Consider the following 27,885-nt stretch of genomic DNA (forward strand, 5'->3'; position numbering starts at 1 on the left):
TTTTTTCAAAATATATTTTTGCTTTATTCTGTTCATATTACATGAGGAAATATACGCTATTTTAACGTGTCTCTTCTTTTTTACACACTGTACGGTAAATTTGCTGCTGCTTTTGTTTGTGTTGATCAGATTAACCTACAGGGTCCAAGTTAAACTATGCGGTCGCTCCCTTTTGGAACTGTACTTCCTTCTAGGGTTGTCAACACACTTGTCCCTGGTTACGGTTATACACTTTGTATGTCGCTCTGGATGAGAGCGTCTGCCAAATGCCTGTAATGTAATGTAATGTAAATTACTGAATGGAGCCAAGTTCCAACACATAGCCTAGTTGTACCTTGTGTAGCCTAGCCTTTATGAGAAAATCAGAAGATCAAGTAGGCACATATCTGACATGTAATCGATCAATCCATTACTGGTACCCATCCATAGTTTTCACAAAGAGCTCAGTATTACCAGGTAGCTTCGCTAGGTGACTGACTAGAAACTGCTAGGTAGCAAGTATCTTGATCAAGGCTTTTAATAGCCCAGATCTAAATATGAAAAGATATTCATCAAAACTGAAAGTTAATAGGTGAGGTGAATATGGTTATTGAATGTCTTTGCAAAAAGTGTCATGTCTGATGAAAACTGAGGTAAAACAGCTGCAGTGAAAATGGTATGTGGTCAGCCCAAGCCAGTTTAGTATTCAAATTATACAGCTGGATATATACTGGAGCAATGCAGGTTATGTACCTTGCTCAAGGGTACAACGGAAATGTCCTACCAGGGAATCGAACTTGCAACCTTTAGGTTACAGGACCAACTCCTTAGCCAGTATACTACACTGTCATTGTATAATCATTAATAAGCACTCAAATTCCACCCCAGAATCAAACACCTACTATTACTAATAGGGACGCAATTAAAAACCTTAAAATTCCAAAGCTCCTAGTGTATTGTAACAAGCCCCTGGGTGTACTGTAAACAAAGTCTCTAGAGAAATGGAGTTAGAAACTCCTGTTATATAGTTCCTTTCAGAAAGAACCTCTATGCATCATGACAGAGGTGTGACAGAGCCAAGGCTATCTCATTGGAAACGACAATATTGTTGGGGTGGGTGGCGAAGGTGTTGGCGGCTGTTGTCATGTCCCAGGCGTCTACCAGCACCACCTTCAGGTCCCTGAACACCTTTCTCTGAGTCAGGTTCTGAACGTAGCCAAACCAGTCACTCAGGTGGGTCATCTCTGAGTCCAACTCCCTGGTGTTCTCCAGCTTGATGATGACGAGGGTCTGGGGGCTGCGTTCGTGGAGCCTCAGGATGGCCTTGCGCATGTTGATCAGCCTCTGGACGAAGATCTCCAGGGGGAAGGGCCTAAAATGCTGTCCCACTCCAATGACCACTACGTCGCCAACCGCTACTCTGTCTACTTCTCTGGAAATGTACCCCACGGCATCTTTGACCACGTTGTAGCCAGTGACGAAAGGATGTCCGTGCATCTTCCACTGGACAGTGATGTTCCTTTGTGGGTCCACAACCAGGGCATAGTAATGAGTATCATACGGATTTACATATTTCAGCCCTGAAAAAGCAAAGCATGAGTGAGAATTTGGTCAACATTTCAGTGAAAAGATCTTTGTCAAGACATGTAATCCAGTTTACATAACTTCATACCAATTTCTAAATTTCCCTTTCTGTGTCCTAGTTTCTGGAAAAGGTGAGCCCCAGACAATTAAACAATTACCATCCTTTATGAGTAGAAATTGTTTTTTTTTTTTTTTTTGGAGCCGACCCAATAGGCACATTAGACACAATTATGTTCCTAATGAGGGTTTTTGTCATTATAGCAAGTTTGAAATCTCAGCAAAGGTAGTGATTTTTAATTCATTTTTAAATATTTGGATATCTACAGCACCACCTTGTGGTTGGATTGGGCTAAAACTTTATGGCTGGAGTCTTCATCTGTCAATACACATACTAAGACTTCATGGGTCCTTGAGGCAAATTTGTTCATGAAGAGGGGAAGGACCTGTCCACCAAATTTTGTGACCAGGTGTTCAACCTGTGCCATAATTTAAAGGATCCAAGAGTTCAGCCATCCAAACAAGCCTACTAAGTATTGTGATTCTGGGCCATTTCGTCTCACGGTTGAGGTGTAAGGGAAGAAGAAGAAGAAGAATAGGGTTCCAGCAGCTTTGCTCCTTGGACATCTAATGACAATAATAATAATAGCTACTAACAACACTTCCTGGGGTCCAAATACTGCAAGTAACCACATAGAATCGTCTATGTGGTTACAGACGTGATTATATCATCTTAGTATGAATATTTGTTCAGTTCATGCAAGTCATCATAGATTCTGTATGTTTGCAAATTGTTGCTTTCTTGCTCACTAGACCACGGCTATTATTATTATTATTATTATTATTCTATAATGGGGGCATAATGCTTCACAACAAGAAGGTCCTTTGTTCGCATCTGGGCCGAGACCTTTCTGTTTGTAATTTGTGTTCATAACACGCTCTGTATAATGAATTCACCCTGTGGCATAGTTTCACATATTTAAAAGACAAAACAATTGGTAAACTGGAACCAAAAACCTATTCAGTTTAGCCGTAGGTTCCATGAAAAATACATGGAACTGGAAGAGATCTGAAGCTACCAAAATGACGACAACACTTTGGAGTTCCACTGAAGAGCCTAAATTTTCCCTAGGTATGAGTGTGTGAGTGAATGGTGTGTGTGCCCTGCGATAGCCTGGCGGCCTGTCCAGGGTGTATTCCCGACTCTCGCCAAATGCATGCTGGGATAGGCTCCAGCAACTCCGGCAACCCTAGCCAGGAATAAGCAGGTTAGATAATGGATAGATAGGTCGATGAGACTGTGGATATATACGTATGTTATAAATGAGGAGATATCTCATTGTAGTAAGTTTGAAATCACAGAATTTTGTGAGAATTTTTAAAAAAAGAAATTACATTTGGATCTCTACCATGCCACACAGCGTGTCTGGATTAGATCATTTCCTTAAGGACAGAGTCTTGATATAGATGTCATTGTAAATGATTGTGACTATGTCTTCTTTTTATAAATCAATTCTGTGTTTAAAATTTTTTCTGAGACAAAAGTTCTGTAAAACATGTCCAAAGGTCAGTAATATCGATATGGTTATGAGGTCAATGGTATGGTGATGAAAATGCGTCTGTCGTAATACTTACTTTACAGATAAATGTGAAAACACTAAAAACACGTGTTAAAACAACACATAACATAATTTTTAACACACCTTCGTGTCTAGTTAAGGACAGCACATTGTGTGTTACTTTCAACACTGCCTGTGTTAAAACAAGTCTCCCTCTGTAACATACATAGTAATATTGGTAAAACTAAAGTAGAAACTTTTGAAACGATGTGAGTTGAAAGTGATACAAAAGTAGTAAAACAAAGTGTTTTGGGTATTACCATCCTTTTTGAGTGCAATTGATTTTGAAATATGGAAACAAACCATTTTATGCAGAGGATTTCGTTACAATGTATACAATGTTAACTGTATAATTGTTATGCGAGACGACCTGTCTCCCTGGCCTATAAGTGTGTACCAAAATTGTTGTGTTTATCTGACGCTTTACATCGCCATTACCTTTCAGCGTTTTTATGAGCGTCTCTTGCCACTGGCGCACAGTGGAGTCTCCCATGAGTTTCAGGTTCCTTCCCTTCAGACATCTGCTGATGGCGTCCGCACTGAAGAAGTTTCCCGTCTGGCAGGAGGAGGAAGACCATCTGTTTCTAAAGAAGTAGCCACTCTGTGAAGGGGACGTCATTCCAAACCCTGCCACACACTTTTCAGTTGGTCTGTGGGTTCCTGCTAAAGGAATGAAAAAGATGGAGAAAGAGAAGGAAAGGATTCAGATAGGATTGTGGAGGTATATAAAATTGTGGACTAGAGAAAGTTAGCGTTGCCTCTTTTCAAACCAGACAAAAAACTATTTCTGGTTTTTGAACTGGCTTGGGAACCCCTGGGAGGAGCTGGAGGAAGTTGCTGGGGAGAGGGGTGTCTGGGCTGCTCTGCTTGCCCTGTTGCCCCCGTGAACCTGATCTGGACTAATCGGTTAGAAAGTGGATGGATTGATGGATGGACCATGAATTCAAATGAATACAAATCTTAACATATCATGCAAAACCCTGTGGACGATGTGTGATTGGGAGCAAATTCATTCTGTTCATTCTACAGCAAGACACCCAAGCACACTGCTAAGAAGGTCAAGCTGCTGGTCTTCTCAGAACAATGGACAATGGCCACCCCAGAGTCCAGACCTCAACCTCATTGAATGTGTTTGGCATTAGGCTACTTGGAGCAGGACAAGCATATAATTCAACCAACTGAACTTTGGAGGTGAACAATACTGAACTTTGGAGGTGTTCACAAGAATTATGGAAATATATCGCTGCAGATTTCTTTGAAAAACTCAAAGCGAGTCTTCCAAATGTTTTTTTTTTTGTGTGTTAAATATATGTCCTCTGTTTTATGTTCTGACACTAAAAAAATAAATAAGTTAAAAAACACTTAATGTTGTTTTACCAATTGAAATGAAAGAATGGGTGGTCTCTGACTTTTGCACAGTACTTTATGTACAAGTATTAATGTGTGTCTGCGCAAACAATCCTGGGCTCACCGGTGTTCTCTTTCTACTTAATAATGTTCCATACAGTTGATTTTATTTAGCTTGAGGTTTGGCCTGTGTCTCTGGCTGTTTTTCTTTCTTATTTTTCTCAGCCTCATAATGGCTTCCGTGACTTTAATTGCCACTGCTGTGGTCCCCGTGCTAACAAATGCCAAAAGCAGACTTCACCTGCGTGAAGGAAGCAGGTGAACACACCGAACTAATCAGAATCACCTGTGAAGCCATTTGTCCCAAACGTTATGATACCCTGAAATGAATTGACCATTTCTAAAACATGCTGTCATTATATATATATATATATATATATATATATATATGTATATATATATACACACACACACACCTACAGGACAGGACAGTGCAGTAGGACAGCACTGGTCTAAAAGGTGTAATCAGAGAAGGCTCCGCTGACCTCATACTGAGAGGATGACTGAAATACAGGTTAGAAAACTGCTTTGGAAAACCTGGCAACCCGATTTATAACCCTTCACAGGCAGATACTTTAAAATGGGGCCTTCCCAGCCAATACAAAGCGTCCTCACAATGTTGTTGCCATGTAGTGGCAGTGTTATAACACTGACAAAACATCCCACTGACATTGTGAGAACATTTTGTGTTTGCTAGAGCATTCACAGGCAGGTGTCTGGCAATTTACACACATCCATAGTTTGATAACAGTGACCCTTGGAAATCAGAATCAGAATTTAGAATAGTAGGAGAGTAGGTCAGATCGACAGCACAGACATGCGGGGACATACCGGGACAACTGATGACTTTCACAGGACCAAAGCTGTTTCTCATTTCTATTCCAATGTTTTTCCTTCAAAAGAAAGTTGTAATAGATTTAGAGGGCTAGATCAGTGGGGGATTGTCAATCATGAAAATGATTGACAGTACCAGTACAGCTAGAGCAAATTCCTAAGCAGTAATATGGTGATAATCACACACAGTGTCTGCCCCATAATTTTTCTTCTCTCCATAAAAAGTGCTGCTGTTGGAGATTGGCTTTAACCAAGAAGCCATTCTAAATCTAAACTGGAACTCTTGTCAGTAGGACTTGAGTAAACTGTGGATGCTATGGAAAAAGACCAGAACAACACACAGATAATCTGAGTGTTTAAAAACAGGTTCCAAATGTGGATTCCCCGACCCCACTTGTTATTCTAGTACAGCTCTAATGCAGTGGTTCTCTAACAGACATCTCTGATGGCTGTTGTCTAGCTGATCATTAATGACCTGTGGCGAATTAATATTTGCAAATGGTTGCTTATTTGTGTTTGAATATTTGCAACAAATGTTTGCAGAGATGTCTGAGAGAACATTTCAAAATGTTGTGTACTTAAAATCCCTGGATGATAATGTTTGGAACATTATTGAAAAGAAAGGGAGCACTGGTGAGCTGTTTGGGTGGTTTTTGTTCATTACGGTGAGAGTTCTTTGGTCACCAACTGTTAGAGCTCTGCCTTGGCTTACCAGACTCTTTGTGATTTCTGAGCTCACCAGTGCTCTCTTTCTCCTTATTAACATTCCAAACAGTTGATTTCTCTCTTATACCTGCACTGTGGAAGCAAGTGAACGCACCTGACTAATCAGAAAAATACATGCCTTTGTCCCAAACATTATGGCGTTCACTGTAGCACAGTAAAGATGATGTGAATTTGGGACATTGATTCTTTTAGGCATGCATGGCTATTTCTGACATAATGTGGGTTAAGAGAGTGAATAATCCCTCAATACATGAAAAGTATGTATATTTAATTAAAAATAAAGTGTTTGTTAAAATTCTGGGATTTCGATTGTGGTTGAGATGACCAGGACCAAGGTCAGGAACCAGTGCTCTAAAGGCTCACAGCGTGCACAAACCAGGCCTTACCTGCTCAGGAGCAAACGCTCATCCCTGGCCATGTTAGAAATTGGGCCATTTCTGGACCGCATGGTCCTCAGGGTGCTGCAGGAAAGGGTTTTGGGTCGGACACAGGCGTAGTACTCCGCGTCTTCCTTCTTCCTGTACTCGCAGAGAGGCTTGTCTGCTTTCAGCCGGATGCCGCACTGAGATTGCTCAGTTTTGTTCCAACTGTAGAAGGTTCCGGTGTATATGATCTTATCGTAGTTGTGCGCACTGATTCTCCTGAGGATCCCGACTGCCTCAGAGGAGTGCATGAGAAGCACAGACACCAGTACGTCTCCAGGCCAGAACAGGCGGAAACGCACCCGGTAGGAGCCATTGAGCAGGTCAGTAACTTCTCCTGATGCAGAAGCCTGGAGATTGGGAGAGTGGATTCGGGCCAGGATGAAGTCGCCTCCATGCACCTTTGGGTTCCCCCTGTGGTCCTTCATGTTCACCAGCACGATTAAGCTGTCCCCCACACAGTACTGGGCTCCGGGCTGCTCCAAGTTGACCACACTGTGCTGGCCACTGGAAGAGCTTTCAATAGAGCTGAAGTTGCCGTCTGCTGGGAGATCGTCCCATACCGAACGCATTATGTCATCCACAGACATCTCTCTGAATGGATTTTCGGTTGGCTCCTGTTCGAGAAAAACGTAAAACAAACGTAAAACAAACGTTAAAAAAAAAAAAAAGGCTGCTGAAATTGAGGTATATCAGACATTCACATTATGTGTTGAGTGTAACATATAACCCTAAGCCCCTCTATATGATGCAAAATTCAAAGGGGAGGTCTGCTCTGAATTAACAAACAAGTCTCAAAAATCTGTGCAACTCACATGTTCCAGCTCTGTGTTGGTGGGGTACACAGGATCCAATAGCACCTGGGGGGACAGAGGGTATTTCATTTAGTTTGGTGTTTCTCTGTACCTCAGAGACTGCACACACATACGCAGACACACTGCAAACACATTTGATGATACATGACTGAACAATCCCAGTGAGCTTCACTGCCAAAATAAAAGAAACACCAACCATAGTATCCCTTTCTGTTATGTATCCATCTCTCATGAAACGTCAGTAAGTTCAACAGCCTGAGTCACTGAAGCTTATTTCAAACAACCACAACTGTGTCTCGCTCAGAATCACTGAGAATCCTAATGCCAAAACAGTGGGCTGCTGGACTAGGCATCGTCTGCATGTCGGGAGGTTAATTGCTTAATTAACTCAATAACTACACCTGTGTGATTGCTCCTGCTTTCGTTATACTTTGTAGCCCACATTTATTCAAGCGCTTTCTTTATTTAGGCAATTTTTGGCAATTTGCTTCTGCATCACATATGGAAATTGATCCAGAGCAAATTAGCCATCACATGAAATCAGAAGATGCTCTGAACCTAGACCATAAAGCTCAGCTGCTTTTGTTGAGCAGTTTCAGTACAGAGGTCACAGTAGTGTAGTATGAACACATTACCTCAGGCACATGATATGATAAATGGAGCAATGCAAGGGAATTTCTCCATGGTTTCACCTTCACTGGTACATAGTATGTTAACACCCACCAACTAGAATTTTATCTTTATTCATCCCAACTGTGTATTTTATATTTGCTGACTGAATTCTACTGATGAAGGCAGTGTAACTACACATTTCCTGATCTTTAGCCTCATTTATGTAATTGAAATTGAGTGTCAATGTTTTCTGTATTAAATGAGCTTTGATACTGACAGTTCTCCTGTGTTCTGACCTCTTACAAACTAAGCACACACTTAGAAATGAAATAGTTATTACGAGGAAGGTTGTCCAGTTGTAGGTTCTAGAAAAATAAACAGAAAAAGAAATAGCAAAAATAAAAATTAAAAGTAGTGTCTTGATCAGCAAGTTGCTTCTGCATCTTCCAGGCAGTGGAGGAAGATGTACTGGTTCAGTACTCTGTGAAGAAAATTATATATTTTTAAATTAATTAATTATTACATGACTTAGTGCTGCTAAAGATAGCCATAATGACCTGACCCCATATAATCCTGACCCCATAACTCCAATTAATAAATCAACTTAAATCCTTTCATATAGTTACACAACCCAATAATAAAAGTATTTGACTTTCTTGTATCCAGTATTCAAAAAATAAAGTTTTACCTAATCAAATCACATGATCACAACTCTATTTAGCTTTAGTTTCCTTATTACAGAAACGGTTGTTTTTGACTGCTTTCTCAAATTGAAAATAATAATAATAACAATACAGTTATAATACAACAAAATACTTTCAAGAAATGGCAAATTTTACTTATGGAAATAAACCAATTACCATGATGGGTGTTCAGAAAAATTAGTGAAAAATGGGTGAAAGGCTTCTTTGGATAATTATACATCCACCTCAGAATACAAGGCTCCTCTTCTGCATGTTCATGGTGATGTGGATTTCTGTAAAACAAGTGAAACCACAGAAAAGTAATTATTACTGAAATGGTGTTAATTAATCAGTGAATTCTGATACCTGCTATAGAAATCTGATGTATAGACGTATACACTTTCACTAGGTGAACACCGTTCAAGGTTTGGCAGAGTGATGACGTACACAAGCCTAGACGTGCCGAATGGTCTATTCTCAATACGGACTCTAGATGGCCTGTTATCCTCTCTATCCATTATTGTGTTCCAGTTGTGCTAAATAATATGTTCCCCTCAGTATGTATGCTTATGTTCTTATGTTCTAGTTTGGCTGCATGGTTCTCAGGATGTGCTGTAGTCACAGCCTAGCCCACAGAGCAAGGGTAAATATCAGTTGTATGTAATATCCACATGAACTGTCTCTCTCGAAGTGACTGGGCCAACACCACCTCTGCTCACTTGATCTTTGGTACAACACCTTCAAAGTGGAGAAGTTAGGGAGGCATGGCAGAGCATGGAAATGCTGACTGGCTTTGCAGTCAAATTTAGTCCCATAGTTGGACTATGGACTATGCTGACAACCTCAGTAATTTTTGTTCTTGCTTCAACCAGACATCCATTATCTATACCCGCTTATCCTGGTCAGGGTCGCAGGGGGGTGCTGGAGTCTATCATTGGGCGAGAAGCAGGAATACACCCTGGACAGGTCGCCTATCTATCGCATGGTACACACACCATTCACCACACATTGTTTTTGGACTGGGGAAGTCAAAGTACCTGTTGGAAACACACATGGACACAGGGAGAAAACATGAAAACTCCACACAGAAAGACCCAGGCTGGATTTTTGAACCCAATACCTTCTTGCTGTGACAGTGCTACCCACTGCACCACCGTGCCACCCTTCGACCAGACAGACTTGAGCATTCGAAAGAAATGAGCCCCCCCCCCCCCAACCTCTCAGATATGTCATCCATAACAACAGCTGCTGTAGTACACCGAGAGGATGTAAAGAGATTTTTTACGCATTTAAACCCCACGATGCACCAGGACCAGATGGGCTAATGGGCTGCCATTTAAAAACGTGTTATCGGAAATCGTCTGGGACCTTCTGCGAGTGGTTCAACAGCTCGAAAGGAGGAGCACTCCAGCACTTCACATGGAAATCCTATTATTTTCCTAAGAAAAGTAACCCCGCTTGCAACACTGATTTCCGTCCAGTGGCATTGACGTCAGTAGTTGTGAGATGTTATGAGAGGAAGGATCTTTCAAAACTGCAGGAGGAGGTAGGCACCTCCATGGATCAGCTTCCATGTGCTTTAAAGATAGAAAGGTGTGTGGATGACCCTGTCTTCCTCACTCTACTGCAATGTGTGCCTCGTCACCATGAGACACAACACCCAGGCCGGGGTGGTGTTCTTTGACTGCTCGAGGAAATTTAAATACTGTCCAACCCCATCCTATAGGTCGCAGACTCTTCAAGTTGAATGTAAACCCACACGTGATACTGTAGTCTATGCCTTTATGAACAGGCAGAAAACATGTGATATTCAATGGCCATTGCAGGTCTGTCAAAACCTCCTCAGCAGTAAGTCCCCAGGGCTCTGTGATATCGATATCCCCAGTGCTGTTCACATTGTACACAGACGACTGCAGGGGCACTGAACTAGATGTGCTCTTCTTTAAATACTCTATTTACACTGTAAATCCGGATGTATCAAACTTGCATAAGCGGCTCCAGTCTGTGGTAGCCACTTCTGCTGGCTGCTGTGAGGACAATCACCTCAACCTCAACGCTTCAAAGACGAAGGAGACCGTCACAGACCTCCGACACACTCCTACCAGCCCCATAGCTCTGACTGGATGGATTGACCATCGAGTGGGTAGAGGAGTACAAGAACCTGGGTACGATAATAGACTCAAAGCTTGAATTTACGAGTAATGCATTTGACACCAAGGTTGCTGCTTTATTGAGCGAGTTCTCATATTCAGTATCTTCAATTGGTCTTATTAAAATAGTCTTATTTGAACAATCAGAAAAATAATTTGGCGAAACCAGTCCAACCTCATTACCATCCCTGGAAAAACAGGCCAGCAGGAAGGGAGAACAAGTCACACGGGACCCCGCAACACCAAATCTACGCCGAGTATTAACTTCTGCCCTCGGGGCGAAGATTCCGCCCCCTGTCACTGAAGACCAAGAGGGCCGTGTCCACTTTTGTCCCTGCACCCATCAGACTCCTGAATAACACCAACAATGGAATATTATGTTCTTTTGAAACCTCTAGTCTTTAGCATTGCTCTTGTTTTGCATACTGTTTTATATAGTTTTTTAACTTTGTGTTTGTAAGGGAAAAATGAGAAATTACTGTTTACATATTTACTTGCTTTTATATAACCTTAAGAAATCATTTTAAATTTCTTTTCTGTCTAACTGAGAATTATTGGGAATGCATAGCCCCTCCCGTGCGTGTTCCTATTTACCCCAGAAAACTGTCTCTGTATTTCTTCATTGTTTTTAGTCACTGTGACTGGATAGCCTTGAAGAAGCCAGAACGTCTAAACAAGTCTGTATCTCAGAAATCCAATGCTTTTAACCAATCAGAGACAAGCTGCAAAACAGTTTGAGACAGACAGGTTTTGGGAAAAATTCCAGAACCCGCCTTTCACCTACTTTTAACTGTACAAAATGAATGGCTTTTCACCTGTTCTGAGAGCTTTCATACAGACGTGTTGTGGAGCTGTGTGGATTCTCCTATTCGGCCGAATAAATATATCTGAACTGAATATTGTGTGTAAGTCTGTTGGACTCTTCTCACGGACCGGGGGAAATTAAGGTAATTTCCACCACATGTTGCGTGATTGTGTTGAATGTTTCTGCCTTGTCACACACGAAGTTCCTCACCAGGAAAATAAAGTCTTTTGAGGTTTTGAAATTAAGGGGCAGCACAGTGGTGCAGTTGGTAGCACTGTACCAGCAAGAAGGTCTTGGGTTCGAATTCAGAACTGGGCCTTTCTATGTGAAGTTTGCATGTTCTCCCGGTGGGTGTCCTCCCTGCCCCTGCCCCGTGCGACCCTGCCCAGTATATCCTCACCACTCCCTGGATGGACTAATACGTATAAGAATTATGAGCGAACAGATACAACATACCTAAACATACAAGATTAAGGCAAGAAATGTCAGAGTAAAAAAAAGAGTGATAACTCTTGAATGCAGTGCACATAAAGTATATACACATAAAACATGGTTCCACTATTTCACTATTCATGTCTTTAAAAATATCAGAAATACTATCATCTGAAACAAAAATGTTCTTATTTTCCCTTTTGTTGTTTGAGAATGCGCACTGAACACACCTACACGATTTGGCATTAAACTATTGGATTGCTGGCCGACAAGCTTTACTCATTGTAAATTAAAACAATTCCTGGAATTCTTACCTCCCGGTATAACAGTCTTTTAGAATCTCCCACGCAATTCTTGATTCGGTGATAATTCACGCTTTAATGTAGCCTATAGGCTACGGAGATCAGTAATGTATTCATTTCAATTGTTCGGTTTAATGTTAATGTTTTCACAGTTCAACTCTAAAATGAAGCATACATTTCAAACACAGTGTTGATAGAAGAATAATAGTGCACACATATCGATAGGCTGCGATCATACATTTCCAAAGCAGATAACAGTAATAATTTATCCATACGTTCTTTACATAAACCACCAAGAGAGTCTTAACGAACTCTTGTGGGATTATTAGTTCATATTTAACGCAGTAAACATTATTTTCTTTGGAAAAGGTAACTTACCCGTGTCCAAAATACCAGGAGTACCTATAAATGTTATCTTTTCAAAATTGCCCTGGACAGTGCTTTGAGGAACCTAATGGAGCGATGACGAATCTTTGACGGCACAAAATGCAAAAAATTATTTAGAGATTTTTTTTCACCTATTCTGTAAAAACCACGCAAAGAATGCTTCCAAAAGAGAGAGGAAAGTCAAAGAGACGACAAAATGGTTTCGGAGAGCAGAAAGCGACAGACTGATTGGTTTCAGTCTTCAGACTCCCGTATTAAGGTCTTCTATCACTCTGAATTGTCTGCACGGACTGGAAAAGTAGTTGACGAGCGTCCTGGCTCCGGGACTAAGTGGAACACGATCATCATTAGCACGGTGGACCACGGATTGTCATTCTCTGTGGAGCTCGCAAACTCACGTGGTTACTCGGGGTATTGCAGTTTAGTAAGCCTCTGGTGCCAAAAAGCGAATTTTCCCATTGAATTCAATTCAAAACTACGAATTTACCCTGGGCAAATTAACTTATTTTTGACGCTACTTTTAAATTACTTCACACTGAACTAATTACTCTCCAGGCACCGATTTTTTTTCTGAGCCCCACAGAAGAAGATATAATATTCATTTAATTCCAATTTGATCCAATCTTTACGTCGCAGCGCAAGTACCTGCTTACACCGGCATGAACGAGTATGGGGCTGTGATTGACTCATCATCGGTGCAGAAAAGGGTTGTGATTTAAGAGAATTGCCTGCACAGAGCCGATGTATCAGGATATTACACCTAGGATTACATGAATTCACCGTCATTATTGTTTAGAATATGTTGTTATTTTTATATTATTACTATTAATATAAGACACTTTTACCCTGATTCCACCATATTTATTATTTTGACTACATTGTTATTTTGACATTTCTACTTATAGCCAACTGTGATTAAAAATGTTATTAGTTGTAGTATTTCTGTCTTTGCATGATGATACTGCTAATGATACCTTAATCAACACCATAGCATCGTCTCAAATAAGGGTTTTAGAGCAAATTAAATATATTGAGCCATCCTCATTATTATTTATGTTGGACTATTTACTTTCAAATGTGATAACTGGTGATGATGAAGATGATAAACATGTCAATTACAAAGATGATGTAATGCATAGGACTATCAACAGATTTTATTAAATTTTGTGTATTATCTATTTATTTGATTATTTTTGGCTACCCTCACAGTTCAAGCACTCAGTAAGCGTGAAAATTTGCTTGTGAGCTGCGATAATAAATAGCTCTTATCACAAGCTTTAACTCCGCCATTAGCTCCACATTTAGCTTTGTGGCTAGCTCAGCAAGTCACAAAACCAGCTGCACTGGACAGCGCAAGCAGCCGAGTGAGTAGCAAAGCCAATCACATTGCATAATTCAAGTGGCTAAACCAATACCAGCGCACAATGCAAGTAGTGAAAGCAATTGCATTGCTGAATTAATTTGTAAAGATTTTGGCCCAAACCAATGAAAAAAAAAAATGAAAATGGGGAGGAAAGAACAACAACAACAACAACAACAACAACAACAAAAATACAATTAATACCGGGTCAGATATGAGCAAGATAGCTGGTTATAATATTAATTTCTCTTTAACAAATAGGAGCGTACGAGGAAGGGAAAAAGAATAAAATAACAAATGAAAAACACACACACACACACACACACACACACACACACACATATATGAGTAAAGATGATTTTCCTGATACAATATCCTATACAACTATGCAAAACCTCCCCACTAACCTTAGTGCATGCAATCATTTTTCATCATTGCATTTACATTACATTACATTACTGACAGCAGTCAAACCGGTTCCGTCTGGTTATAGCTGCAAACAGTCTGAGGAATGTGGCCCCACAACCCCGGTCCTACTGGTTTTTAGTGCACTAGGCGAAGCTTTAAAAAAAGTGGTTCTTCAGTTGACTTGTGAAAATCTCTACAATTTCAGCAGTCCTTAGAGCAGGTGGGAGACTATTCCAGCAGTGGGGGGGTCTCGTCAAAGGTCTAAGCCCTGGATACTTATTAAAAAGGAGGATCTGAGGGCTCTGCTCAGAACACATTTAGGAAGCAGGTCAGCGATATATAAAGGCGCAGACCCGTGGACAGATTTTAAAAATAAAATAAAAATTAACTAATAAATGCTAATATTCCAATGAAATTTGTATGGTTGACATATAAATATTTCCATATGATACTTTGTATCAAACCATATTTTATGCAACATTTTGTAAGAAACTCTGCTAAATAAATTGACAGATGCAAATGAGAGAGAGAGATGTTGTATTATGGGGAGGTTTTTTTTTTCAAGGGGGGGGGGTACAGGCTTACCCTTTGATGCATGGGGTGTTGCTGGGGTGATTTATCTCTGCAAGATACAAAATAAATAAATAAATAATAACATGAGAAAACAACATACGAAATCAGGCTGTGTATTCACATCAAATTCTCTGAATGAACAGACAATGCTACTGTGTGTGAGACAAAATCAATTATCCAGTGGATGGCTTCCAGAGATGTGTTCCTGTTTTGCCACAGCAGTTATGGTTCAGGAGCTCAACAGGTTACCACTGTTCTAGGCTAGGAACAGTGATGAATATTCTGTAGGGAAATGACAAGCCTAGATGTTCTGAATGGACCGTGTTCTCATTACGCAATCTAACGTTCCAGATGGTCCGTTATCTTCTTAATTTATGCTTGTGCTCAGGCTGTGCTGAATGGCCTGTTCCACTGAGTGTGTATGCTTGTGTTCTTTTGTTCTGAAGACAGTTTGAAATGACACACCGAAGATCGGTTAGGGCAACAACGGCCTCTTTGACCGTCTTCGTCATCAGCTGGGTGGCAAAAATGAAATATATGTCTGTGTGTTCTGAAAACCAAAAAAAAAAAAAACTGTGCGTAAGAACGTTTCCACTAACAGGGCGGGCACGGTGGCACAGTGGTTAGCACTGTTGCCTCGCAAGAGGGTGGTCCTGGGTTCGAATCCGGGTCTGACCGGATCCTCTCTGCGTGGAGTTTGCATGTTCTCCTCGTGTTCGCGTGGGTTTACTCCGGGTACTCCGGTTTCCTCCCACACTCAAAGATATGCATGTTAGGTGCGCTCCTGCAGTTGCCCTTGACCAAGGCACTGGCCTCCGAACTGGAGTTGGTCCCTGGGTGCTGCACTGTGGCTGCCCACTGCTACTAAGTAACTAGGATGGGTCAAATGCAGAGGACAAATTACCCCATGGGGTTCAATAAAATTATATCTTATTTCACTTGCACTGCTGTAATTTTTTGTAGTTGTTCCAATATTACCTTATGCACTTATTGTACGTCGCTTTGTATTTGAGCGTTTGCCAAATAAATGTAATGTTTTTATTTTATTTTTATTTCACCCTTATTTCACCAGGCAAGTCATTGAGAACAAATTCTTATTTACAATTAATGTAATGTAACCCAGCACAACTGGGTCTGGATTTACTGAGGTACTGGGTGCAGCTATTTCATTATGCATTGACAGAGGCTGACAGACAAAAATATATAATTCCAAGAACTGTGTTTTAAGTTGCGTTGCGTAAGTAAGTTAAGCCCCCTGCTGGTATTGTCTATAATTTGCAGTCAATATCCAATTTCTCCCATTGGATTCATTTTTGATAACAAAATACACATACTTTCACTCATACGGATGCTCAATCTGTGCTCATATGTGTGTATACATACATATATGTATAAACATCCATACATACATACAAACAGACAATATTGGTATTTTAAATTTTTTGACGCATGTAGTGTCTCGCCTCGACTAGCAGTGGAAAGACAGATCATTTGAGTGTTCCGACAGTGCTGGATAATCTCTTGACGGGGGGGCCAAATGCCAGATCACAGGCGGTAGCCGGACTTTGGCTTTTCTTCCCGTGTCATTGCACAGTGTGAGCCACTGGAGGGCGCGACGAAGCCTCCGAGCTCGAACGGCTGTCCCGCACTACGCCTGTAGGGTTTGCATGTGCGCATATCTTCGGCGGGTTCCCCAGTGAGGGACTGCAGCTTCAGAACGCCGCTGTGTCACACTTTTGACTGGCTTCGACACGCCGTCACAGCCGTGGATATGAAGGAAGAAGACGAAACCTCTGCAAGGCAGCGCACTGGCCAAAGTTTGCGCCCTGCAGTGCCAAGAAATTTCAGTTGTCGGACCGCTGCCACGAAGCGGAAAGTGATCTCGTTTTAAGCAATACTTTATCGCCACAGACCCTGACCTAAACGTGCGCTGTTGATAAATAAAGAGAGAGCTTATTAGGCGTGCATGGACGGTCCCGATTGGACATTTCATTTGTTTCATCATTTACTGTTTTATTGTAATTTTGCCGACATGCATGGAGGTAGATGCTGCGCACAAGAACACTGAGGGACGCCGACCTGCGTTTTGAACAGAGAACCGTGAATCACCGGGGCTCCAGAACCAGGGTGAAACGAGGACGAGCCAGGAATTGCGCGGTCTCTGGTTTCCAGCTCTATTAACGCATGCAATTAAAGCGCGCATTCGACCCAGAATAAGTTGTCAACAAGGAAACAGAGACGGGTCGATCTGGATAACAAGTACGTTTAGGCTACGCGCGTAAGTGCCTCAGAACGGCTATTAATAGAAGTTGCTTTAAGCGCACCGCTGCTTCAGAACGTTTCTCCCGAGTGTGCAGTCCTCTTTAGTAAAAAAGGGCGCTCGATAAAGATTGTTTTGTATTCCTTTTCTTAGAGCTGTGCGGACCGGTGTTACTCGCATGGGCTGATATGGCCACCGACTTCGCCATGAGCGCCGACGTGCCTAACAGTCCCCTGGCCACCGACTACGTCAATGACTTCGACCTCATGAAGTTCGAGGTTAAAAAGGAGCCGACGGAAGCGGAGAGGTACTGCCACCATCCGCCGAACGCCTCGCTATCCTCCACCCCGCGCTCCTCTGTGCCGTCCTCGCCATGCAGCCTGTGTTCTACAAGTCCCGGAGGTCCTTTAAACAAGAACCACCGTAACGGCACCGGCAGCGCTGACAAAAGCAGCCACAACTCTCCGAGAAAGGCGCAGCTGGAGGACTTCTGCTGGTTTCCCAGCTACCAGCGCCATCTCAACCCAGAGACTCTCCAGCTGACGCCGGAAGACGCTGTGGAAGCACTCATCGCCAACTCGCACCACCCATCGTATGAGGGTTTCCGCGGACACCAGTGCGCTGGGGAAGACTTATCAGTGACCGCCAACTGGCACCAACAACCGGCCCATCGCCATCACACCCGGCTGGAGGGCCGTCTTTCGGACGAACAGCTGGTCAGAATGTCCGTGCGCGAGCTCAACCGGCAGTTGCGCGGCTTCCCCAAGGAGGAGGTCATGCGCCTCAAGCAGAAGCGCAGGACCCTGAAGAACCGGGGCTACGCGCAGTCGTGCCGGTTCAAGCGCGTGCAGCAGCGGCACGTGCTGGAGAGCGAGAGGTGCACGCTTCAGGGCCAGGTGGATCAGCTGAAGCACGAGGCCACTCGCCTGTCCAAGGAGAGGGACCTCTACAAAGAGAAGTACGAGAAGCTCGCGAGCCGTAACCACAGCGGCGGCAGCTGCAAAAGCGACCCCAGATCCAGAAGCAGAGAGGGGAAAGCGGCCGGTTCTGTGGAATTTTTTCTGTGACAGTTTTTTTTTTTTTTGAAAGGGAAGGGGGAAAAAATCGATAGGGCATTTCTCAAACAGTTGTGCTATTTATTTGACTTATATGGCCTACATTTAGTTCTCTTATGTGGCCTTCACTTTTGTGCAGTCTTATTCTTTATTTTATGTTTAGATCATATGCAGGCTAGTTTACTTAAATAACATGAATATTTTATCCACAGAGAGTTAGAGAGAGAGAAAGGACAACAATGCATGTGTTAAATTAAGTCTTGTAATGGTGCGACGTTGTGTTCCTCCATGTGGTTTACGCATATTTTCGAACGAATTCAAGGAACTGCTATTTTTGAATACACTGTTTTCACTTTTACGCTTTGAGTGAATAGACCCAATACAATACGGAAGCCTAACCCTGCAGGGAAAGCCGTTCGTGACAGAAATGGAAACGCCCACCAAAGAGTATATTATTTACTTTCAGGGCACGTGAGGAGGTTCTGAAAAGAGAATGATCAACATCCAACTGAATTCACTGGGCGGGAAGCGTACGACCCAGTCGCGTTCGTTTTGCTACTCAAGTCATTGTAATCGTTGTAATACAATTTCATAATTTAATGTATAGTCTTACAGATTGGGTCTATAAACGTTTGCGCCTTTTCCAAGAAGTAGTTCACCAATACATTTCCTCATAATCACTGGACAAACGATAACCACTGTACAACAAAATAATAATAATCTATTTCCGAATTAAACGTGAAGGATCATAGGCTACTAATGAGGACAGATATGTCAGTTGCAATGCCCCACCATCATCGATTCCTGCATGCAGTTTATTTTGGACAAACATTGAAATATTATGAGAATCAGACCAATACAACACACAAACGAATAAGAATATGCTGCTAAAATGAGTGTCGCCTTTGTTTTAATGTGTTATTTTAGAAAAACGAGCCTAGTGTAACCAACTTTCAATGAGCTGTAACTTTGAAGTTCACATTGTTATTCTTCTTTCTGTTCTGAGGAGAATCAATAACATCTTGACATTTTTAGGTTTGACGGCTATAATTCAAAAGCGCTGACCCACGTTTAGTTGCGAAAGTTGCAAGGCGAGTGCACAAGCTGAAACACAGTGGGGAAACATTCAGGTTTCAAAGGGAGCACATGTGTTGGTCCGTTCTATAGGTGAATTTTAAAATATGTTCGAAATAATAGGCTACAGACAAATAGTCAACATACTGATCTGAGAACTGCAACGGCACCTACTAAGTATTTGTGCACGAGCTTTACCAGTTCATAGGATGTATATTTGTAAAACAAATAAAAAATAAAAAACCTTATGAATGAATGGATGAAATGCGTGTTCGAGAATAACTTGCAAAAGTTTTTTTTTAATTATTATTCCGCTTTCTGTTCGTAAAACAAGCTACACCTTAAAAGGGTAAACTGGCAGTTCCGAGTTAATAAATGTATTTCTTCCTTACAATAAAAGGGAGCGTAGGCCTAGTCTTGTATATAGCGACGATATGCAAGTCATTTTTAACCCTTTGAAAAGTAGGCTTTTAAAATGTAAAAAAAAATTTTTTTTCAAAATTCTGTTCTGTGTTCTACAACTCTAAACTGAAAACAATTAATGTTCGTATCAGTTTCAAAAATATATGCGCAAATATGCTCAAAATATTTTAGCCACAACGCACAAATGACGAAGGGTGTTTTTATTTTATTTAGCATAAGTAAATCGCTGAACTTGAAATCATATCAAGATACTACTAAAGTCTCAATTTAATTTGATAAATTACGACTAAATAAAGTAGTAGCCTAATTTAAAATAAATTATTATTATTATTATTATTATTATTATTATTATTATTATTATTATTATTATATAATTGTAATCTACATTAATGTCAGTAGGGGTACATGGACACGAATATAACTTTAAGCGCGTAACGCTATGATAGAAAAATAAATGTGTCACAACTCGCATTGAAGGCAGAAATGTGCAGCCAGATAATTTCTGACGGGGGGCATCTGGTCAGCCTCACACGACGAACGTTCCCGCTTTTTCAACGGACAACGGAGATGGCTCGTTTGGCCTCGCGCATTGCGTTCCAGCGCTAACAGGGAATTTCGCCGTTTCGCAAACGCGCCAGCCCTCGGCGCGGTTTCCGGGCATCCCCCAGCATTCGGAGCATAATTGTGAGTGGTGGCTGACGAGTCGGATCGCGAGAGGAAAAAGGGCAGATGTTCGCTGTCAGTGGCAAAGCCTCTCCGTGTCCGTTTCACGGTTGCCAGAGGCCCGGCAGAGAAATAACTCGTTTGAGACGTTGCTTGAAAATCATGCGCGCCCGCGTGCATGTGATTGTGTGAGTCTTTATATGCTACTGAAAAAAGGGGGTCGATGCTATTTTAGTTTCATTGAAAAGCACTCAGGCTAGGTCCGCAAAAACCTACTGACTGAGGTAAAGCTCCATGTTTCTATCATCACTACACTGACCCCACATTTGTACTCATTAGCGCACGCTCACACACTAAATAAATATTTAGATGTTTCATACGTTAAGTTAAATAGTCATACATTTAGCTACATGTTAAAAACCACTGAATAATAAAAGATTTAGCTTGCATGTATAATTTTGGGACGGCCCATTTAACATTTACATCTGTCATTGCAAAGATAATAAATGCTGGAAAAATGGACATTATGTGGCAGTTGGTTATTTTTTTAAAAATTGGATATAAAGAAATGCAATAAATTGCAATGAACACACATTTGCTGAATAAAATATGAAAATGGGAACAGAATAAAATTATTTGACTGATCCACGATTTTCACGATCTTCATGAAATTGACTAAAGAAAGGCTAAAACCAAGACTTATTCTGTTTCTAATGGTAGTCTACCATTCAGGGTGTATTGCTGCCATGTTTTTGTAATTTCATGACAGATAAACAGCCTGCTTTTGCCTCTGCTTCACTAACAGGAATTAATAAATGTATACTCCCCTAATATATACAGGGGCGACATAGCTCAGGAGGTAAGACCGATTGTCTGGCAGTCGGAGGGTTGCCGGTTCAAACCCCGCCCTGGGCATGTCGAAGTGTCCTTGAGCAAGACACCTGACACCTAACCCCTAACCGCTCTGGCGAATGAGAGGCATCAATTGTAAAGCGCTTTGGATAAAAGCGCTATATAAATGCAGTCCATTTACCATACTCTTCTTTTTTAAAGTTCCCTTGGTAAATCTGTTAGCCCTCTCATTCTCCTCAAACCCCACAAGCTGGGATCCCCAAAAACTGAACATCAACACCCAGTTTGCTGATTCAAACAAAGTTTGCAATATTTTATATAAAATATGTCCTCCCTGCATCTAGATGAAAACGGGTTTTAAACCTAACAGGTCTGCCCTTGAATCTGAACAAATCACGTCTTCTTGGCTGTACTTCCTCTATCCACCACAGTGCAAGGAGAACTGCCGCAAATTCAGGCACATAAAACACACACACTGTCTGACCTTTAATAGGGTCTTCTCCCCCATTGTTGCACATTGGTAAGTATTCAATTAAATTCAATAAACTTTATTTATCCTCGGGAGGCAATTAATTTCTGGCCATATAGGCTGTAACTGTTTATATATGTACAGGCTACATCTAGTTTTCAAAATATTTCCTACTAACTCAGGACTATTCTTTTTTTCCTTCCCTATCTAAAACTACTTTCTCCAGCATATTCAAATCTACTATTCGCTGAGGTAGTATCCAAGATAGTACTGCTGGCATTGGCACGGTAGGGCTAACATTTCATACGGCCATTTCTTTTTCTTTCATCGGCTACCCTCATTAAACATTCCCTTTTTTTTGCTTTCCCTGTTACCCAACGCTGTTTCATAACTTCCTTTGCATAGGATACCACTTCTCTGCGAATTAGTCTAATAATTTAGCCATCATCAATTGTTTCCTCCTTAATTCTAGTGCCATGCCCCCTGCTTCCAATTGCAGTGCTACAGTTGGTGTTGATTTCAGAGCTCCAAAACTCTACTCTTTTTTAAAATAGACTCAGCTTCTGAGCTACAGGTTTGTACTACACATCTATAGTCTGATATTGATCTAATCAAAGACACATACTGTCTTTTCAGGGCAAATCGATCAGCTCTACATACTATACCTGTCAATCACCAAGAAAGAGAATTAAATATCCGTGCCTTCTCGAACTTTTTACCATATAATTTGAAAGAGATCTAAAACCAGGAGTAGACCCCCTCTCTGCTCTTTTATTTCTGAACAATCTATGCAAACGAAAACACCCTAGCAACCGGTAACACTGATCAGTCATCCATTACCTTACTTTCGCAACATTTTCCTCATGTACATCAGTGAAAGGATTTTTTAAAAACCCCGTGCGTAGCCAGATGTGTCCACTGTGCATAATGTATCTAGAAATTACGTGTGCTCCCAGAATCCATCCCAATGATGTCGCACTAAAGGTTTTAATCGAGGAATACGTGATTCTGAGACACAGGAGGTTCCTGGTAAATCCTTTGAAAAGCAAAACATTACTATTTTGCTGTATTATCCAGACCTTGTCCTTCACTTTGGGTCACTGAGTTGTCTGTGATCAAGCGACTTCTAGGGATTTCCCAGAAAGCCGCATAACTTAAATGGGACCGGTTATTGCACTCTTACCTTGTTGCTGCGGAGTCCTTTCCTCCCCTAATTCAGACAATTGGAGAAGCGAGGTTATTTCAGTCACGGTCAGACTCAGGAAGCAGAAAACCAAAGCGCTTCAGAAATGTCAGCAGTTATCTTCAAAAGTGCTGCTGCCTCAGATCGCGCACTGAGTGGGGGCTTGGTTTATGGGGATGGGGGCGGGGGGGGGGGTGGTGGCGGGGGTGGGGGAGTCCAGCGGAGAAACAGATTTTTCTTGGCCACGCCTACCGGTGGAGAGAGAGCACACGCACCTGGGTTGCGTTAACTAATCTGCCCAGGTGCATAAAGGTGTCCTCCTCTCCATGGTATAGGGCTGAGACTGGCAGCACATGCAGAGAGAGTGCGAGCGTCTATCTGTCTGTCTGTTCAAAATAGTACATGAAATAAATCTAACATCGATCAGGAGCTGGGCCCCGATTCACATGCAAGTTAACCCCATCAATTGGCTGACAATTTTGGGATAACCCCAGGATTTTTTATTTTTTTGTTTCACTAAGCGAGTTCACACTTTAGCCAGACTTGTTCCTGGGGCAACAGTGTCTTAAGCCCTATCCTACAAAACCTCAGGTTCAAGCTTAAGTTAGCGGGACAGCATGAACATAGCCGCTATAAGTCACATGGTGAAATGACATCATAAAAAGTCCAACCGCCGAAAGTGTGAGGGAGGGGAAGTGTGAAGACCAGACGCGACCAAACAGGGGATCTATAAGTTACCAAAGGGCACTCCCGTAACCACTAAGTCTCGTGAGTGACGAAATAAGAAGGGGGTGCTATACTCCTAAGGGACGTATCCCAAATAATGAATAATAAACCCCTAAACGGGTAACTGAGGCAGAAGGAGTATATAAAGAAAATAAAAGAACAGGGAAATGAGAAAAGAAGAATAAACGACTTCGAACCGAAGCTGTGAAAAAAGAAAATGTCTTTTCAAAAACAAACATTACGCCGGGAACCCACCGCACGCGTCGCGTATGCGTCGCGTAAACAGCAGGGCGAAGCAGCACGGCGCGACGCGTAGGGTGTCTCCACTGGTTCCGTTTGTGTCGCGCAAAGGCTTGCGTAAAAGCTATATATTCCTAGTAGCTCTCGCAGTCTGCAGTGGGCTTTTACATCGTGTATTTCACGTTTGTTCACGACTGTTGATTATGGGTTAAGTGAATACTTTGGTGAGAGACCTTTTTCAGTTTGTTAATTTGGTAATATTTCGTTAACTCGTAAATAGCCTACGTGAGAAAGTAAACGCTTTCAAGAAGTACCATAAACTTAAATCGCAACGTAGCCTGCATAACAATCAATCTCAAACTGTATTAATTTATTTGCTTGGTTAACAAGCGTGCCAATTTCATGAAGAATATGTAATGATCATAATAATAATAAATAATCCGTAATCAACCATTGGGAATTCCCGTGTTGTCTTGTCATTCACGTCAAAACATTTACAGGATCAGATTTAGTAAAATCAGCTAATCATGAAAAAGTCAGTAACAGTTTTAATCTTGAAGGGATATGAACACCACAACGCCATGAACACCGGAAGCTTTGAAGTACAAGTGCAATAAAGGCTTGCTTACAACTTCATTTATAAAATAGGTGCATTTTCATCGGCAAGACCACTAAATAATCTGATTTTTTTAAAGCTCAGTGGATTATCTGATTTTTATTAACAAGCCCTTTTTGAAAGCACAGCGAACGAAGACATCGGAGAAGTCAAATAGGCTGAGCAATGGTTGGTTAAAAACTATCTTCCAATACTCGAGCTAACAAACCGCTGCTCGGTGCATTCCCTTTTACGTCACTCAATAGCCTACGTCTTTCTGTGGTGTATTTTCAAATTTACCCCCCCCTCCGGAAAATAAGACAGCGAAACTAAGTTTGCCTTTCCCCAGGTTCCAGTTATTTATTTATTTTTACAAAACGAAAAGGCTTGTATTTTTTTTAGCTGCTTAAAAAATATCTGGGAGGAAACTAGGGACACACCCCAGTAATATAAGAATGAAATATAAATCAGAGCATGTATACCTAGCATTTTAGAGCATATTTCTGTGTATAAACAGGCCAACGTGACGCGCGACAAGCCGAAAAAATAGAACAGAAGCGAAAAACTACGCTTCAGGTCGCTTGTGTCGCGCGAGCTTCGCAGCCGGTACGCGACGCGTTCGCATCTGGTGGAGACGACGTCACCCGCTGCCGTTGTAATAACAGTACTTCAACTACGCTTCAGTTACGCGCGTAATACGCGCGTAGTGCGCTCGCGGCCGATACGCGTGCGGTGGGTGCCCGGCTTTACACACACACACATGCACGCACACACACTCACACTCACTCACACACACACACACACACACACACACACTCACACTCACACTCACATACACACACATACTCACACTGACTCACACACACACACACGCACACACACTCACACACACACACACACCAGTGAATGCATCAGTGGGGCTCTCCTAACCAAAGGCAGGGGAATTCTGGCCTTCTTCATGGAGTGGTGGGATACGGATAAAGAGTAAAGGAGTGCTGAGGTTGCCATAGCACCCATACTATAGCCTGGTTGCCATAGCAGCCGTACTACTTGATGTTGAACTATTACAATGAAAAAAAAAAAAAAAGAGTCTGTCTTCACATTACCAGATGTAAATATCAGTCAATTAAAAGTTTAGAACCTCAGTTTATCCAGGTGGATTATTATTACTTGTCGTGCAGTTTACTAAATTTTTACGTGGCAAAGAAAACTTCAGATCAATGTTTGATAACAACTACAAAACACACGTCTGATAAGGAACAATACTCATTATGCAAAAGTTATCCATAGCCATGAACATGAAATCCAGTAAATGCTGGATGGAGGTACATGTAACATGCAAATGGTACAGGAGGTACATGTGTACCTTGAAAGCACTACAGGAACGAAGTGGAAGGACAGTAGTGCTAAGAACGATCTTAGATTGGGAGTGCCCTGCAGAGTGGTGATAGTTAGTCCAGGTACAGTCTGAAGAGATGTGTCTTCAGACCTCGGCAGAATAAAAAAAATAGGCAGTGACAGAGTGGTTTGACACTTATACCTCTAGCCAAGTAATTTTTATCGGTTTATAGACAGAGATAACTCACATCTTACATCTGTCAAATGACTTTCTGATAAGAGTAGATTATGTTGAGCCTTTTTATCTGATTTTCCCATCACAAATGCCATTTTTATATTGTTTGCACACACCCACACCCTGACATAAAGTGCTTATTTATAAAACATATTGCGTCATGGAAACACTAGAAAGACAAGAAAGATATGAGTCGGCTTCTTGCTGTATCATGGCTGCCCAACCCTGTTCCTGGAGATCTACCGTCTTGTAAGTCTTCACTCCAGCCCTAACAAAGCTCACCTCACTCAACAGCTGGAGCAGCGTTGCCCAACCCTGTTCCTGGAGGTCTACCATCCTGTAGGTTTTCACGGTAACCCTAACAAAGCACACCTCATTCAACAGCCAGAGATCTTGTTGAGCCGCTAATTGGTGAAATCATGCATGCCAAATTATGGTTGAAATAAATACTTACAGACTAGTAGATCTTTAGAACAAGATTGGGCAGCACTGCTAAGGTGTAAGACTTAAATCACAGCCCTCAAGATGCAAGAACTGCTGGTTTTTCAAATCTCCCTTTATCTGGGAGTCAGGTGTGAATACAGTCTGGCCAATCAGTAGCACTAATTGTTCAGTTAATTACCTGGGGGAAAGAAAACCAGGGCCGGATTTGGATTCGAGGTCCAGATTAGAGATTATCTGTGGTGTAAGACCACAAATATGTGATTAGAGTGTTCTTAACTGAACATTCTAATGCTTATGTTACAATCACCACTGGTAATTGAAAGCAATGGAATTCCAGAACATTGACTTAAATTTTTGAAAACATTCCAAGAAACCTACTTTTCAAAGGGGTCATAACGTGGTAAAATACAAATATTTAAAGTGCTGCACTGTGGTAAAACAGTACTCTACAACAGTGGTGTCAAACTCGTGCCATGGAGGGCCGTGTGTATGCAGGTTTTCATTCCAACCAATTAATGCTGCCTTAATTGAGTCCAATTACTCATTCAGCCATATGCGTTTAACTGCATTGAAGCACAGAATATAAGAAAATTTTTATTTAGACAATGCGGGTCACCATAGACGTCGGGTCACCATTGTGCACAAACCTGCATCCCTAATTCAGCAAATAATTTAACTAATTGTATAATCAAGATCTGAGGCTGGAATGAAAACCTGCATACACACGGCCCTCCATGGCACGAGTTTGACACCACTGCTCTACAACAATATAGCAACTGAAGCATTGCTACAGTTAGGTTACTATAAAAGGTCACTGCTGTATTTTACTGGCAACAATGATGCAGTATGCAACCATGAAAAGGCTATGAAAATTAGTACAGTGTACCTTACCTTGCTTCACCTTCAACTGCACAGAGACGTGTGTGTGAGAGAGAGACGAAGAGACCATAAGTATGAGTCCATGTTGGTGTCTATGTATGTGTGTGTGTGTCTGTGTGCAAAAGAGGTCTGCAGCAGAGATGCAAAAGAGGTCTGCAGCAGAGATGTTCCACAGGATGTGCTAACCACAAACGTCTGTTTCTTGTTTTGTAGGATGGGGTGTAGCACAGTGGGTCAGGTATCTTGCACCAACAAGATCAGGTACAGTACCTACAAGTACCTACAAGACAGAGACCAGCCATCTTATGGCAACAGCAAAATGATGACCATTCGTATCACCATCATCTTAGTATG

The 27,885-nt window shown here is 41.7% G+C and overlaps 2 protein-coding genes across 8 annotated transcripts; one reads left to right on the top strand and one right to left on the bottom strand.

The window, feature by feature from the left end:
• LOC135260543 (NXPE family member 2-like) lies at nt 1–27,645 on the bottom strand. Of its 6 annotated transcripts, none has more exons than XM_064345840.1 (9): nt 27,544–27,645; nt 15,108–15,144; nt 8,856–8,971; nt 8,336–8,476; nt 7,384–7,428; nt 6,533–7,185; nt 5,418–5,479; nt 3,618–3,842; nt 1–1,559 (listed from the first exon to the last, which is right to left on the bottom strand). In XM_064345840.1, exons 3-9 carry the CDS (start codon nt 8,856–8,858, stop codon nt 1,027–1,029), a joined length of 1,662 nt encoding a protein of 553 aa, XP_064201910.1. In that variant the 5' UTR covers nt 8,859–8,971; nt 15,108–15,144; nt 27,544–27,645; the 3' UTR covers nt 1–1,026. The 6 variants fall into 6 exon arrangements, with proteins under 6 accessions (XP_064201910.1, XP_064201911.1, XP_064201909.1 ...); XM_064345841.1 differs by lacking the exon at nt 27,544–27,645 and adding an exon at nt 23,075–23,221; XM_064345839.1 differs by lacking the exon at nt 27,544–27,645 and adding an exon at nt 15,732–16,828.
• On the top strand, nt 16,836–18,821 carry LOC135260554 (transcription factor MafAa-like). 2 transcript variants are annotated; one of them, XM_064345876.1, is made up of 2 exons: nt 16,836–17,373; nt 17,509–18,821. In XM_064345876.1, exon 2 carries the CDS (start codon nt 17,544–17,546, stop codon nt 18,420–18,422), a length of 879 nt encoding a protein of 292 aa, XP_064201946.1. In that variant the 5' UTR covers nt 16,836–17,373; nt 17,509–17,543; the 3' UTR covers nt 18,423–18,821. The 2 variants fall into 2 exon arrangements, with proteins under 2 accessions (XP_064201946.1, XP_064201945.1); XM_064345875.1 differs by having other exon boundaries at nt 16,836–17,354.
• Nucleotides 27,646–27,885: the final 240 nt, after the last annotated feature.

The sequence above is a fragment of the Anguilla rostrata genome, chromosome 8, assembly GCF_018555375.3.
Source record: "Anguilla rostrata isolate EN2019 chromosome 8, ASM1855537v3, whole genome shotgun sequence".
Classification (NCBI taxonomy): domain Eukaryota; kingdom Metazoa; phylum Chordata; class Actinopteri; order Anguilliformes; family Anguillidae; genus Anguilla; species Anguilla rostrata.